The sequence below is a fragment of the Diaporthe amygdali genome, assembly GCF_026229845.1.
Source record: "Diaporthe amygdali strain CAA958 chromosome Unknown NODE_4_length_2575358_cov_65_588622, whole genome shotgun sequence".
NCBI classification, from domain to species: domain Eukaryota; kingdom Fungi; phylum Ascomycota; class Sordariomycetes; order Diaporthales; family Diaporthaceae; genus Diaporthe; species Diaporthe amygdali.
The window spans coordinates 2,239,623-2,255,102 of NW_026517024.1; the positions used below are offsets into that span (position 1 = coordinate 2,239,623).

General features: G+C 54.2%; 4 protein-coding genes across 4 annotated transcripts; 3 read left to right on the forward strand and 1 right to left on the reverse strand.

Annotated features, from left to right (window-relative positions):
- Positions 1–1,137: 1,137 nt before the first annotated feature.
- On the reverse strand, positions 1,138–4,431 carry J7T55_008861 (uncharacterized protein; the record flags this gene model as incomplete). Its single annotated transcript, XM_053139221.1, has 1 exon — positions 1,138–4,431. One exon carries the CDS (start codon positions 4,429–4,431, stop codon positions 1,138–1,140), a length of 3,294 nt encoding a protein of 1,097 aa, XP_052998133.1.
- Positions 4,432–5,430: 999 nt separating this feature from the next.
- Positions 5,431–7,779, forward strand: J7T55_008862 (mrna export factor mex67; the record flags this gene model as incomplete). Its single annotated transcript, XM_053139222.1, has 3 exons — positions 5,431–5,925; positions 6,110–7,546; positions 7,660–7,779. The coding sequence occupies 3 exons, from the start codon at positions 5,431–5,433 to the stop codon at positions 7,777–7,779; spliced, it is 2,052 nt and encodes a 683-aa protein (XP_052998134.1).
- A 2,310-nt stretch (positions 7,780–10,089) lies between these two features.
- Positions 10,090–10,566, forward strand: J7T55_008863 (uncharacterized protein; the record flags this gene model as incomplete). Its single annotated transcript, XM_053139223.1, has 1 exon — positions 10,090–10,566. One exon carries the CDS (start codon positions 10,090–10,092, stop codon positions 10,564–10,566), a length of 477 nt encoding a protein of 158 aa, XP_052998135.1.
- A 2,118-nt stretch (positions 10,567–12,684) lies between these two features.
- On the forward strand, positions 12,685–14,979 carry J7T55_008864 (pre-mRNA splicing factor CLF1; the record flags this gene model as incomplete). Its single annotated transcript, XM_053139225.1, has 1 exon — positions 12,685–14,979. One exon carries the CDS (start codon positions 12,685–12,687, stop codon positions 14,977–14,979), a length of 2,295 nt encoding a protein of 764 aa, XP_052998136.1.
- Between the last annotated feature and the right edge of the window lie 501 nt (positions 14,980–15,480).

Sequence of the window (15,480 nt, forward strand, 5' to 3'; positions counted from 1 at the left end):
TGTACATCGATGTCAAGCTCAGGAATGCAGTCCCAAAGTGCACCACGAGGCAGCGTGGGGAGCCCCTCGCTTGTCTTAATGCACACCCTGGTACCAAATTTATACCCAGGCTGGCTGGCCAGCCAAACCAATGTGGCTCGGCTACTAGGCCGAGACTGTGACCGGCGCGGCATGCAGACCGCAAGCCTTGACATGACGAAACCCCCACGGCTGTCGGGCACCTGTGGGGGGCCAGAGGACATTCTGGACCTGCAGTCCATGTTGTTGGTTCCCAGCTTACATGACGAGAGCCTCATCTGACCCCAGCCATTGACAACATCGACCGAAGCCGTCATAACACACCGCGCATCCCCCTTTCTGAGCTCATAGCAAATCTGACCCCAGGTAATCAGCCTATACGGAAGTGTGTCAGCTGTCCCATCATACCATTGCTAGACAGGCGAAATAGCGGTCGAGGGAAGACCATCTGTGGCGGTTGGTGGTCAAGCCCGACCATACATCGGTCCGGCCACATGCCTTTTCGGGATGTCAGCTGCGGATGCCAGCCGGGATCTCGAGGCATCAATCATCCAGCCACTCACGTCCACCAAGTTGACCCAGAAATATCAAACAGCCGCAGCTACGTAGACTGCTTAGAAGAGCAAGTGCCGGCAGCCGAAGCAAAATCGACTCGAACACTGGTCCACCGTCCTAGGACGTAAGCGCGGCGCCGGGCCCAAGCAATCATGCGAGCTAGTTCTCTGGTGAGAGAGGCTGCCCAGCCGCGATACGCGTACACAACCTTCAAGCCCGATCTAGCACAGGCGCCTGCCCATAGTAACAGCAAAGAAGCCCACGGAAGATGGAGGCAAGTGAGAAACCAGTCCGTGGGTAGGGGATGCTATCGATCGTCTACTGCTAAGGTGAAATTCGAGTTTGTATCTTTAATGGCAATAGGTACCCAGGCATTACATCGGAAGCCGTGGATCTCGAAAAAGCACTTGGGGAGGCATAAATCAATTTTTAGCTATTGACAAACAGCTACCCAGAGCTATATGCTTGGGATGCCTTCTCTATTCAGTGGCATATTTGGTTGATGCCTAGGCAACGAAGAGAGAGCTGGATCGGCAGGACCTATAGATAATACAAAGCAATTTGCTAATCACTCTCTGACTCACTGTCTTGGATTGTAGGCCTCCTTCTCTTGTTCGCAGCAGGTCTTGTCCGAACATCACCGTCTTCCTCATCAGATTCCGACAGTAGCGGGCGTCTGCTCTTCGGCTTACTCGTCTTAGGTCCGCCCATCTGGCTCATGCTCGGCATATCCTCATCGCTAGCCTGGCTTTGTGTTGGTGGCAGAAACTCATACGAGGTCCTCTTCTTCCCCTGCGGCTCCGACACCTGCGAGAGAAGGGTTGGTGAGGTAGCTGTCGGTGATGTCGACCCGCCTCTCACACTCGAAATGGGATCATCGTCGTCGACCACGAAGTCTAACAGGTCAGCACCGTCGTCCGAGTCGTCTCTTTCATACAACTGGCTTGTCCGGGTGCAGTCATCTCCGTAATCTTCAACGAAATCAGTGTTTGTCTGCGGTTTGCCCGCTCGACCCTTTGACTTGAATCTCGTTCTCGATTTCTCAGACACCGCTAGAACTGCGTTCCTCTCAACATCTTCGTCGGCGAAGGGGTCACTGTCAGTGTCATCCTCCGCGTCGTGATCAACAAGAGCTGTGCCTTTGTGTTGCTGATGTGATGCACCATCCGTGGGACCACATTTTCTTCGTTTTGGAAGCGATGGCTTTTTCGAAGGAGACAATGTCCTCTTGTGTGATGACGCTCCAGTTTGTTTAACGTCATCTGCTTCACTATCGGTATCTGCTGCGAAATCGGGCACTGAAAGCTCTATGTATCGTGATTGATCATTTTCACCATAAGGCTGGTGATACACGTCCACAGGCGACTGTGAATTGGCCAGCCTTCTGAAAAGCTTCACACAGCGCTTTGTGTGTCTTCCATGCTGGAGCCTGATATTCGGGCCGAGTTTGCGCTGAGCCTTGGGGTGTCCGGTCAAATCGGGCCCCACGATATCCTCCTGTGATGCGTGCTTGGATGGAAGATTGCGGTAAGTGTCGTTCAGCTCGTCCATTTGAAGGGAGTCTAGAAGTACTGCATCAAGACGAGGCACCTCCGCCAGTGTGTCAACTTCGCGTGGCTGCTTTGACCGAGGCTTTGTGCCAGTTGCGCTACGTCCAAAATTAGAAGCCGTCACAAAACCTGTGATGACTCCGTCTGGCATGTGGAATTTCTTCTGTGTGGCCTTTTTCCTTGGCGCAGAGGCTTTCTTTGGCTCCGGCAGCGACTTGCTCTGAGTGTTCTCGATCGGTATGTCAACCAAGCGCATGTCCACTTCAGGTTTGATGTCTCTTGGGATAATCCTCGAGGATAGGTCGTTTCGGAAATTGAACCGAGTGCCCTCGCATATGAATCTTTGCATCTTCTCGTAATTGTCTTTCGCCCTCCTGAATTGTTCTTCCTCCCTGCCCTTCATCAGGAGTAATGTGATGTTGCCAGCACGTTTTCTGCCAGTTCGCCCCATGCGCTGTAGCATCCGGATTGGCGACGCTGAAGCATCGTAGCAAACAATCAAGTCGACCTGACCAATATCCAAGCCTTCCTCTCCAATTGAGGTTGCAACGAGGACGTTGAAATGCCCGTTTCTGAACTTTTCAATCGTCTCTATTTGTTGTTTTTGCTTCATCCCTTCACTTCGCTTCGAATCTGCCTGACCAACAAAAATGGATGCTTTGATCATAGGCTGGTGTTTGTTTAGGCTGCGAACGATTTCCTCGGCGCTGTCCCTGTATTCACTGAATACTATGGCCCTGGTGTTTGAATCTTGCCCAGCGTCCATGAAATGATTCAACAAATTTTCGCACAAGTATGACAATTTCGGGTGGCCAACAAATCCGTCAAGCCTCTGCCATTTGTCGATTGCATCCATCATCTCTTGGAAGTTTGCGTCTTCAAGAACCTGCTTTTTGTACTTGGAGCCTTTTGCCCCTTTCTCTTCAGTCTCAGACCTGAAGTCTAGCATTTTGTGGTAGAATGGTGCAATTCCATGAAAGTTGAGTAGCTTTATCGCATGCGCCAGACTCTGCAAAATGGTGAATATGTTCATGATCATGAATTTAGTGCCTGGATTTGCGTGCCTGCCTGCTCCCAGACCCCACTGTCTGGCTGACTCTCGCAGTCCCATCACCGTCATCGACATCGGATCTCGCGCTACCCACTTGTTGGCTTGGGCAAGCTTGTTGCACAGGGGTTTCAATGCTTTGGAGAACAGGTCTTGTACTCGTAGCATTTCATCCGATGGCTCCAGAATAACCTGGTCTACTTCGCGAGAATGAACATATTGGCGGATATCGATCGACTCCTCCATCCGGATCTCAACGGTCGAAATTCCCAGGCTGTCGATGACCGCCTGTACGCCTTCCACTGTGGAACCTGGGGTGGCAGTCAAGGCCAGGATTCTAAAACTCGGATTGAACCTTCGAATGAATTCAACGACTTTCACGTAGGCGTAGTCTCCCGTTGCGCGATGTGCTTCGTCAATAACTAGTAGCACAACCGCTTTCGGATCAGCGTATCCCTTGGACAGATCGTTCTGCAGGGTTTGTGGTGTCATGAAAAATAGTCTCCTTTTGTCCCACTCGCCCTCACGTAGAGCTGGTGAGATTTCGCCGGTCAACAGCGTTGCTTCGGATCGTGGAATTCCTGCCACATTCATACAAGCTTCCACCTGTTGCGCAGCCAGGGGTTTGGTTGGTGCCACAAAAATGATCTTGGCAGTCTTTGTCCAGCGGAAGTAGTTGAGCATGATTGTAGCCGCGATGAATGTCTTCCCCAGTCCGGTTGGGAGAGCCACAAGGGTATTGTTGAACAGCCCATTCTTGACGATGCTGAACTGGTAATCCCGGGTTGGGCCCAAGTTGGTGGGATAGATCCAGGTCTCGAGAGCATCATGGTTCAGAACGTGATGAGTTGGCTTTTCCGGGGGCATGTCAGCCCGATAGACTCTCTTAGACTGAACCTGTGACTGGGGCACCTCAGAGTCTCTGACTGCGTCTCCCCAGAGGTTAGTCTGACGGTAAGTCTGCGACGTGTTGGTTTTCTGGGCCTGTGTCGGCTTTGCTGGGCGGGATGGAGTTTTGTTTGATGCAGTCGTCCTAGACTGCACGGGCGAGCTCTCGAATGCATCAGAGGGAAAGTCGTCTAGGGCGTCCAGATCGATGACCGCATCGGCAGGGCTGGCCCGCGATCTCAACGGGACATTCGGCGCATTATTAATGCTGCTTGAGCCTAAGGCGACTGAAGGCTTATTTTGAGAAGCTTGAGTGAGCGCAGTCATGAGGTCCTCGTCGGCGATGTCATCCTCAAAGTCGTCGGAGTCCATTCTGTCTCGTTTTCTCGCCGGTGGCGAGACTCATTCAGTATTGTGTTTGGTAGCTGAGAAGACGGTGGTTCCAGGTGTCAATCTAGGACGCCTCGACTTCGAAGGCAACAGTAAATGTTGGGATGCATTGCATGCCGCCCAACTTAGTTATCGCAGTGCGTGATGTTGTCATGCACAATTAGCAATGCGATGAAGTCGGTTGAAGCATATTGAATGGGCAGAGACGCGACGCGTATCCCTGTCGGCTGGAGTTGGACGGGCAAGCACGACTCTCACACCAAGTCACGGTTTGCTGGGCAATGTAGTGCAGTTGAGCCCGTACCTGGTTCTCAGCAGCACTGGGAAGCAGCAGGGGCTAGCAGCTACTAGAGGTGTAGCTCTGACCACCATGGGGGTACCTACTCACTGGGGAAGACACTAAGATACCTTCCCTGCCACCCACGCTGCTAGGCACCTGTCGTCATGCTGACTCATCCGCGCCGTCCCTGCAAGAATCCACCTAGGCAGCCTGATCGTCAGAAGCAGGTGCGAAGTGGGTCCGTCAACTGTCACTTGAAGCCTGCCGCAAACGATCAGTTTTCCTTCTTCCTTGTCCCAACCACACTCACCTCACGAGATTCACCCAACCTTTGCTGCTCACTTCGTCCCGACAATAGGGGGAGCTTCCCATTTTCTGGTCCTCAAACCTCGCCAGGTTGACGGGCCTATTGTCTCTTATTCACTCCCATTCTGCTGCCCTCACCAGCGGGTACTTCCCATTGTCTGTCCCTCATCAGGGTGCCCTGAAGGTCCGAGGACTTAACCACAGTCCTAGCCTTCGACTTCGTCTCTCTTTCGCCAAACTCACTCATTTAACACTTTTTAAGGTGCGAACACAACCTCACGCGACGTAGTACTTTGTCCATCGCCGACTCGAAGACGAATCCTCGCGCGACCGATCCCTCACGTCTGTCTTCTGTCTTTTGCGCGTCGCGCAACCCAAATCCTACAACTGCCACCATGCCACCACCACCTGGCTCTCGTGGCGCGACCGCTACCTCTACCCGACAGACCCGATCCTCCACAAATGCACCTCGCACGTCTCGAGGTGGCATTGCGCGGCGTGGCCGTCCGTCTGGTCCACGAGGTGATCGCGATGGAGACGTCGACATGGACATCTCTGCTGGCAGCAAACCCAGCAGGTCTGGCGGCGGAATCAACAAGTCTTCGAGCTCTTCGTCACGGCGCGGTACTACAAGATCTTCTGGCCCTCCGAAGACCAATACGAGACTCCAGCAGAACCTTGCGAAACACCTGGGCGGGGACACTTCGCACATCCCCAATGCCCCCAGCGCGGCCAAACTCGCAGCAAACAGCACAACACTCATAGTCCTGGGTCTGAAGTCAAGTAAGGCTACTTCGAATCCCGACGGAGGCATTAAGAGTCTGCTGCAGTTCCTGGAGAGAAAAGCAACACAATTGAAGGGCTCGGGTCGTCCTGTCACGATTAAGAAGGTATGTCAAGGTATCCCACCAAGGGATACGGGGGGTAAAGAAGCGTCGCCTAAGGTCCATACTCGTCATTCTGCCTTGAGTGCCGCACAACGAGCAGACAATCGCATCCGCCTATCGCCGCTCCTACCTTTCCCGTGACCCCCTAGTCATCATCAAGGTTTCCTACCTTGCTAACATACAGTAGTCGCTTGCCAAGGGTGACTCCGTCTACATACTGGCCAGCAACCAAGATGCCGAGGAAATCATCAAGGTCAACAACTTCGTTTTTGCTGGAGCTCCCCTGACCATTACCATGAGCGAGGAGGGCTGGCCACGAACAGATCAGCCCGATTCTGCGAACTTGTCGAACAAAGCACAGCAGGACAAGATGATGCTACAGGGCGTCCTGGAGCGCCGATACGAACCCGGCACGAAACTCCTCAACCTATCGGCTTTGGGTCAAGACCCGATCCTGACCGAGATGGGATTGTTCCAGGCAAAGAATACGGCTGAGAAGACCTTCAAGGTGCTTATGGTCATCTGTCAGGACCTGTTCAAGACTCCGGAAGCGAAGCGTGAGGCAATTGAAAGCGTGTCTCTTGCCGGCAACAATGTCGACTACGTTGGCCAAGTCTATGAACTTGCCGAGACCTTTCCTGATCTTAAACACCTCGATCTCAGCGACAACCAGTTTTCCTCCCTGAAGCAACTCAATCGATGGAGGGGCCGATTCAAGCATCTTCAAACCTTGCTTCTGAACAACAATCCGATCATCCAGGCCGAACCCAACCATGCCACCGAAGTGATGGATTGGTTCCCAAAGTTGCAGGTGCTGAGCAACGTCGTGGTCAGAACTCCTGAAGCCATCGCCGCGGAAGAAGCAAAGACCAGACCGAATCCAATCCCACAACGAGGTTCTGACTTCCGCGATGTTGCTGGACTCGGAGAACGTTTCATTCGGGAGTTCCTCCCAATGTATGACACGAACCGCGATGGCTTGTTAACGACCTTTTATGACGAGCACAGTACTTTCACCCTAGCCGTCGATACTGGTGGGCCGCGGGACACCAACACTCCTGTGCTTCCGTGGGCACCATACTTGTCATTCTCTCGCAACCATCAGCGGATCACTACCGAGCCAGCTCGGTTTCAACGCTACATGAAGGGCATACACATCCAGGAGATCTGGAAGAAACTGCCGGCGACCAGCCATCCAGACCTGGCATTGAGTGACAAATACATCATTGACTGCCATCCCATGACTGGCCTACATGATCCTGTTGCCCACAAAGTACAGGGCGAGGACGGAATGATTATCACGATGCATGGCGAATTCGACGAGCTTGAGGCATCGAGTGGGAAGACCGGAAAACGCAGCTTCTCTCGTACCTTCGTGATCGGTCCCGGTATGCCAGGTCGAAACACAATACGCGTGGTTAGCGACATGCTTTCGATAATGCCCTGGAGTCCGGTTCCAGCAGTCGCCGTGTCTACCTCGGGCCCGTCCCCTGAGGAGCAACAGCAGATGATGGCGCTCGAGCTATCGAAACGCACAGGAATGACTCCCGATTTCTCCAAGATGTGTCTCGAGACAGCTGAGTGGAATTTCGACCGAGCATTGGCCGTGTTTGAGGAAAAGAAGGTGAGAAGAATATTTTATCAGAATGCCCCGTATAGGCGGCAGCTAACGTTTCTATAGTCGGTCCTCCCACCACAGGCTTTTATACAAGCATAACCTGTCCTGCGGGCCAACAGACCAGCAGCATGATGGAACCATTCAACCCAGGCGATATCTCACGGCAGGACACAATCACCACCTCCTACTCGGCCCACCAGGCCGATACCTACCATGCGGGATATCGAAAATTCACATGACTTCAGACAGAAGTCTTGGCTGTACAAGTCAACGGATTCCGCAACAAGATTGACCTGATACACACCAAACAAAGAAAAAAAGAACCTAGATGAGCACAACGCAAACTGAAGGGAAACCAGGAAGACCGAGTTGAGATGAGCTAAGGGCAGTTTGTTGTTAGTCCATGAAAGAGGGAGGGCATAAATTGGTTGATTGCGGCATCAGCGAGGGCGGGGAGGCGTGGGCAGGCGTCATTTGCTATTTCGCTGCGCGCTGCACTTTGAGTGCCGCTGGAGGCATATTGAAAAGGGTTTGATATTGTGCTGGTGGATTTGGAGGGCTCTCGATAATCATCAAGATTGGAGACCTGACCGATACAACGATGTCGGGGGGCGCAGGAGAAAAGATTTGGCAGCCCTGGTTTCACGAGACAAGTCAATAAATTGTAGGGGAGACAAGCCTCCAAAACACATTTTGATGGCCCCGGTTTACAAGTGAACTGAGTGTGTTTGCATTTTGATAGCAGGTGAGGCAAGTTGCCCAATGACGACGGCGAACGTATGAGCGCCGCAATATCGCAAGCCGCGCGCGTCCCACCACTATGCGCGTGAGCACCCCACGGCCCGATTCGACGTGCAGCAGCGGTGGGGGTTTTAGAGGTGATGGCCACAGTATGCTGTGTTCACGAGACTGGCGCTCTGGGCGCTTAGACAGTGCAATGGCTAGGATGAATGACTGACCGCTGCCAGACAAGATCTCGGGCCGCGGCCGCTCACATGCATGTGCTCATCTTGCAGGAGGGAGCCGGTGGGCAGGCGGGCGGGCTGCCTGCACGACCCGGCCCACGAATGGGCCTGTTGATTTGCGAGGATTGTTTCTTACTCTGAGACTGTTTTTTGTTCTAGTGGGCGTTCGGGATAATTTCTTTGGGAGGGAGGGAGGTAGGCGGTTGGTGGGCGATCATCGCTGGGCGCGGCACATGCAGGCCATGTGGCTCGCCAACCGCCCGTGGCAGGACTGGTGTCTACAGGGTTTGTGGGCGATCGTCGCCTGGTGGCTGACCTTGCTTGCTTGTTACCCTTTCCCATGCTCGCATGCAAATACTGCATGCGCATATCCCAGAGGCCACCGCTCCAATGCTACGTCGAGGCCCGGATCTGGCAGGAGTGCGTGTTGATCGCGGCGTGGCTCCTCGAATAGAGTATGCCTGCATGTGCTGGTTACTCATCAGGGGTGGGGTCCGGGGTCGTCTTCAGCGAAGCTGGGCGCTTCAGCGAAGGTTGAGTGACCGCCCAGTCCGCCCCAGAAATGCCCACGTGCGGTAAGAGTCGCGCGAGCTGTCCTGGCTGCATGCTTCCGTAGTAGGTCGATCAGCACTACTTGCGCCAATCCGGGTATAGTCTCATCCTTGACGGCTCATTCAGATGGATTGAAATAGAACGCGTGGAGGGAGATGGGTGGCAGTAACAGGTTAGTGAGGCCTGCCAGGCCGTTTCTCGACTTCCTAGCTGCGACTACGGCTGGTCAACCACACTGACGGCAGGACAAGCCGGGGTCGAAACTATTAAGCTTGGCAAAGTAGCTCAGCGCTTTCACAACCTTTGTCTCTGGGGGCTGGCAGACATGCTGAGTCGGCGGCGTTGATTGCAAGAGGACGAGGCCCCAAAGAATGTCGCCAATGCGTCCACGGAAATCAAGACCCCAGAGTCGACGTTCGCTCTCGGTTTACGTGTGTACTGTACCAAGTCAGACGTTTGCTGTCATCCTATATTGGCAGATGCAACGTTGTGGGGAACCATTCGCTGGTCCTTGGTATCCTTCGATCGCGGAGACCATGGCTTCTGACCATGGTGGTAAGAAATAGAAATGAAAAGTATTAACTGGCCAACGTGAGCCACAAAATCCACAATTCTTGCAAAGCTTGAACGCAATATATTTGAGGCTCTTCCAGAAGCATGGTAGCGGGGACACCGCCGGTCCGGATCTCGGGTCATGATGCCCTCCACTCGTGTGACGGACCCCGGGCAAGCAGCCTGTCCTGAATGGCTTCGTCATTTGCTCGCAAACGTCAGAGCGTGTGCCGAATGTAGTGGGAGGCTTAGGTGGGTGCAACGATGTATACTGCTGCACTCTATGTTTTAGTGTAGTGCAGGTCACTTTGGGTGAGAGCTGGCTGGGGTTGGACATGAATCTGCACGGGCCGGATCGTCGCCTCTCTGTGCCTGACTTTTTACTGGATCCTGCCCCCGTATTGCTTGCGTTAGCCCAGGGGCGTTTCGAAACACTAGTGTCCAAACCAGACCCCACTGCTTCCCGAACGAGTAGGCCGCATGCATCGCAGACGCACGCCGTCCTTCGCAAAGGCTGGGCTTGCTGGCTTGGTGAAGAAGGATCGGGAGACGCTTCCACTTCCTCCCATGTGCTCCGCCGTGGCCCGTCCGAATGTTAAGCCGACGAGGCCGTCACCAAGGGAGTCCGAGGAGCATGCCCGCAGCGGCGGGGGAAAGATGATGCATCGTGGGCTCACTCTGCGGCAACAATGGGGCCACGGCAATATGTCCACAGTAGCCGGCAGCGATCCTGGCCCAGAATTCTGCCATCTCAATCATCTCGCATCTGTTCCGCATTCCGCACCTGTGTCCGCATCCTTCGCTGCGGCGTTGACAAAGCGCAGAGCCGTGCCCGTCTTCGCCCAGGCGGCGACCCTCGCCGAACACATTGCTTCCAAGATGTTTGGTGGCTCTTGTCCGCGCGGGGATCTGGAACATGGCGCAGAAACTCTCTCATCTCATCCCGTTCCAGCCTAGAAGATCTTGTCTTTTTTCTTCTTGTTGTTGTTCCTTGTGCCTGCAACGTGGCGGCACAGGCAGGCTTATTATTAGGTTGAGGTGAGAAAGGATGGCAGCTGGGTGTGAGTGGGATTGGCGGCCCCCTCCCTCTTCATGAGCCACGAACTCGTTGGTGTCGTCTGTCGTCAGTCAGCTGTCGTCAGTGAGTTGTGCGGAGTGTCAGAGCATGACAAGGTAGGCAGTGAATCAATGAATCAATCAATCGATCAGTCGTCAGCCATTGATTCTTATCCGAACTCTGTGGAATCAGCGTGCCATCACTGGGCGTCGGGGTGTTTGAGTCTGGCGATGGGTTGTTTCCATCTCATTCAAGGTCATCCAACCTCGACCCGTCCCCGCCCCCTTTTGCCCTTGTCGTGCAGGGGCCAGGCATCAAAAATATCTGATTGACGCAGGGGTGGTTGCACTTATGAGCTGCAAGGGGTGGGGTTCGCACAATACGGTTGCTGTGGTACGGTGCAGCCGGTAAAGTGAGGCGCGGTACTCTCGTCTCCTCGAAACTCGCTATGGTGTCAGAAGTACCTTGCCAGGGGACGCTGCTTTGACGGGCCGTCCTGCACCTTTGATTGGCAGTGGACTCGACCCCAGCAGCCAGGATGCAGGATGCAGGCTGGGGTCTCCTTGTCCTTTGCCCTGGATCTGCCCGGTCACCTTTCCCCTTCGGTCCACATCGCTACCGTAACCTCCCCCCTCTGGGCATCGATGCCTCTCTGGGCCTCTCTGGGCCTCTGCACTCCGCCGCCGCCGCCGCCGCCCTCTGGTCTATGTACTCTCGCCGCCTCGTGTCGTAGTCATGGTCGTGGTCGTCGTGACACACTCGTAGTCTTTGTCGCCGCCTCGACGACTTCTTTCCAGCTCAGTCTTGCCCTTTCTTGTCCTTCCGTCCCCTCTTTGAACCGAGCTGGGCGCCCGACTATTATCTCTCTCTGCTGTACAACTAAATATTGTATAGTCGACCTAGTCATTCGACTCGACTCTCGAACATCACCTACAAACTTGACACTACCCCCTTCCAGGAAACGACACTATTTGCCGCCTAGACATTGTCATTTCTGCTGCATGAACACACGTATCCACCGTCGTGATCGGCACCGGCGAATCCCCTCATCCTACTGAGCCTGAGCCTGAGCCTGAGCCTGTACTGTACGTCTCTCTGTTCCATCCGCGCCGCCCCCTGTGTCCCATTGTGCTGTACTGTACGCCAAACAGGCGATTTGTGCCTTTTCACGGGGCTGCTGTGCTTAAAACATCCTGACAATTGTTCAGGCCAAGGGGCCATCCTGCCTCCTGCCGTCCAGCAAATACAACCACGCGAATGAGAGGTCAGCAAAAGTGGAGCAGGAACCGACTCCTTTGCACATCGTCCCAGAAAGGCAGAAGCCCCCGATCCTATCCTGGCCCTGCAACGGCGCATTCCCGCGTCCAGACCATCGTGCCTGTGTGCCTGTCCTCCCTTCTTCCACACCTGACCTACCACCCTCTGGGCATCCTCAGCAATCACACTCACACTCGCTCTCTACCTCGTCTCTGGCCCTGGCAAATCGTCCAAACTCCATTCTACCAGCAGATCTTAACCTTTCTGAACTGGGGACAGGTCCTCAATTCCCTCTAACCTACCTCCGCTTCATACTCAAGCCTTGTCTTGTCCATCTTCACTTCTCGACCGACTCTCATCTATCCACGACTCGGGCCACAGCCGACGATTTTCTGGTCTGCCGACCGTCCATCACTTGACCAAGGCCTCCACCGCCCTCGATCGATTTTATCTGCGGTGCCCTGTTCATGACAATTTTCCGCGGACTGTGCAACGCTGTACAATTCTTGGCCATTTACTTGAATTGATCTGCCCCTTTTCGCGACAGTCTGTCGTCCAGGCCCGCCCAGATCGCACCGCCTGCCTCGAACCCGCGAACGACTTGTCGACCGCTCGACTGAAATCAATTCATCCGGCCGCTTGCTCAAGTCGTCATGCAATTGCGCTGATTACTTTTCTCCGCTTGAGGCTTTCCTTTGGTGTAGAACTCGCCCGATCTGCGTCTCAGAGAAAGAGTCTCGATTGCGGTCCTATCATTCACGATGTCGATGTCGATGTCGGCCGGGCAGCCTAAGCCAAAGGTTGCACTGAACAACATATGTTCTGTCATATATAATAACACTTTGTATACTTACTCAGCAGATGCCTTCCAATCCTTAAGCCTCGAGCAAGGCTCGGAGTGGAAGACGTTGAAACAAGGGGAGGAGGTATCGGGAGCTGCCTGTGTCGGTTCGAGCTCAGCATTTTACGTCGTTGGCGGGACTGGAGGCTCGAGCGACTATCAAGGCCTACAGAGGTACACGTATTCGACCGGCACCTGGGAATCGATCGATCCCGTCGTTCCCGTTACTCAGAATAGGACCGACCACGGCGCCGTTTATTTGGAAGGCTCCGATTCTATCGTTGTCTACGCTGGCAGCCAGGCCGGCGACCCCAACCTCTCGACGCAGACATTCAGCATCAGCGCCACCGCGCCTTACTCTGTGCTCGCCTACCAAAACGAGGGTGCACCTCCGACGTCTAAGCCTATCTTGCTTAGATGGTCAGACCAACAAGCTGCCATGGTCGGTGGCAGCGCCACAAATACTCAGGTCATGCTGTTCACAGTCGGTTCTGGGTGGTCCAACTCTGGAGCCACACTGGCATCTCCGCTGAAAACAGGATCTGACCAGTGGCAAGCTGTCCTGATTACGGGAGACGACGGATCCAAAAACCTTTATACTTTCGACATGTCGGTCTCGCCCAACGTCGCCAATCGCACCGTTTTAATTGATGAACATGGGGCGCCGGTTACCAAGGCAGCGGCTATCACGAAGCGATCAGATGTTTACAAACGGACAGGGAAGGATGAGGTCGAACGCCGGGCAAACACCTTGACGCAAGAGACTTGGCCAACGTACAACAGCACATATGCGTCTACAGCTGTCCGCAGCAACTACGCTGCCGCAGACTCGGATGACGGACAGGTGGTGCTTTCGGGCGGCAACGAAGAAGATGTCTTGTGTATTTTCAACGCAAAAGCCAACAGCTGGGTGAATGCGACGGAACTCTTAGCCTCCGACCAGAAAGTTCTCTCCGCATCTACGTCCTCGTCCTCCTCCTCGGCCACTGCTACTTCCACGACAGCTAGTGGCACCCTATTTGCCACGCTGAATCCTACAACTACTCCGGAGACCACCGCCGCAGCTGGATCGACTACCACATCTTCGACCCATTCGTCTTCAACAACCTCCTCTTCGTCCGGTCTGGGCACCAATGGTATCCTGGGTGTTGTTCTTGGCTCAATTGGCGGTGCTCTGGTCCTCCTGATTTTGCTCTATTGCCAGATTCGAAAGCGCAAGAGAACGCAAGATTTTATTCAAGCCGGCCATGCCAGACGAGCCAGCGGAGCTTCGGAGAGACCGGAGAAGGAAGGGATGGCTATTGTGACGGAGAGCTACCCGCGCTCACCCACAAATCCCACGTTCATGCGCGGGCACCAACCGAAGGCGTCGACAGGATCATTTTCATCAATGGCGATCTTGATGGGCAAGGGACCCAAGAGCTCAATGGAAGGCGGCCCGAGACCTGGTTCCAGCAAGCAGATGAAGAATGTGCCTACCGCGGGTCAAATGGGACCTATGCGTCCTGTTCCGGCCCTTGCACCAGAACTCAGGGAGGAGAAGGGTGTGTCTTTCGCCGCCGATACAGCTGAACCCCGACCAGGTTTGCGGGTACCAGCCGATCAGCAGGATGGGATGCGACGCAGCTCCGGCTGGAATCGTTACTGGTCAGGCGACAGTGCTGCCCTCAACATCTTGGGCTATGGAAACGGCGGGCAACAAACGAATCGAAACACTGTCGCTTCAGAAGGCTCACACTACTCCAACAACGGGCCTGGTGTCGATCCGCGCTACCGCATGACCAAAGACAGTGCAACGGTCCCACCACTCAATGTTGACGATGGACGGCCTCGATTCAATCGTGTCAATTCCGGATCCCCGACCGTCAGCAATTACCCAGCTGCTGTCAAGCAGCATATGAGTGCTGAATATAGCGACCGAAATAGCCGTGACTCGGATTTCTCTGGCTATTCCAGTGGCATTCCTGCGAGCGTGCATGACACTTGGGATCCAACCGCAGCCTCGGGAAAGCCTTGGACGGGCGGCGGTCGTGCGACGAGCAGCATGTACAGCAATGCGTTCCCTATGCCTCCTACTCCGAGCGAACAAAGACCGCCAATGCCACGCAATATTCCCAGTGGCGTAAGCCAGCAACCGCAGCTGGACAAAGCGCACACTTCAGACATGAGCTGGCTGAACATTGGCGAGCAGCAACATCAACAAAATCGCTACTAATTCCCGTTGCTCGCCATCCTACCACCACTACGGCACTCATGGCTTATTGACGACTCTTACCTGACGCTCTTTCCTCATGCCCTCGGGCTCGTTTGCGGTTTTATGCATTCCTTACCAGGCGAAAGCATGTCCTAGAGCTTTTGTCACCATTATAGAAAGACGATGGAGGCTGCGGTGAATTGATCGCTTGGAGCCTCTCACCAATCAAGTGGCCGCGTTGCTCTCTCAGTCACCATCACTCGACACCTGATACGATCTGGCTCCTGATCAGTTTCGAAAACAAATTATTTTCATACAACCCGTCGGGCGCTGCCTTCACCTCTACCAGCATCTGTCTCGCGGAGGAAATGTCGGCATTTCGGCACTTCTTCCGCGTCACCGCATCATCGCATCAGCGTCAAGCGTGTTTGTACCATCATCACTTCTATTCGCATTGCACATATTTCATACAGCTCGATTTTGTTTTCCTCGCCACGTCTTGTCTCTACTATCGGCCCAGGT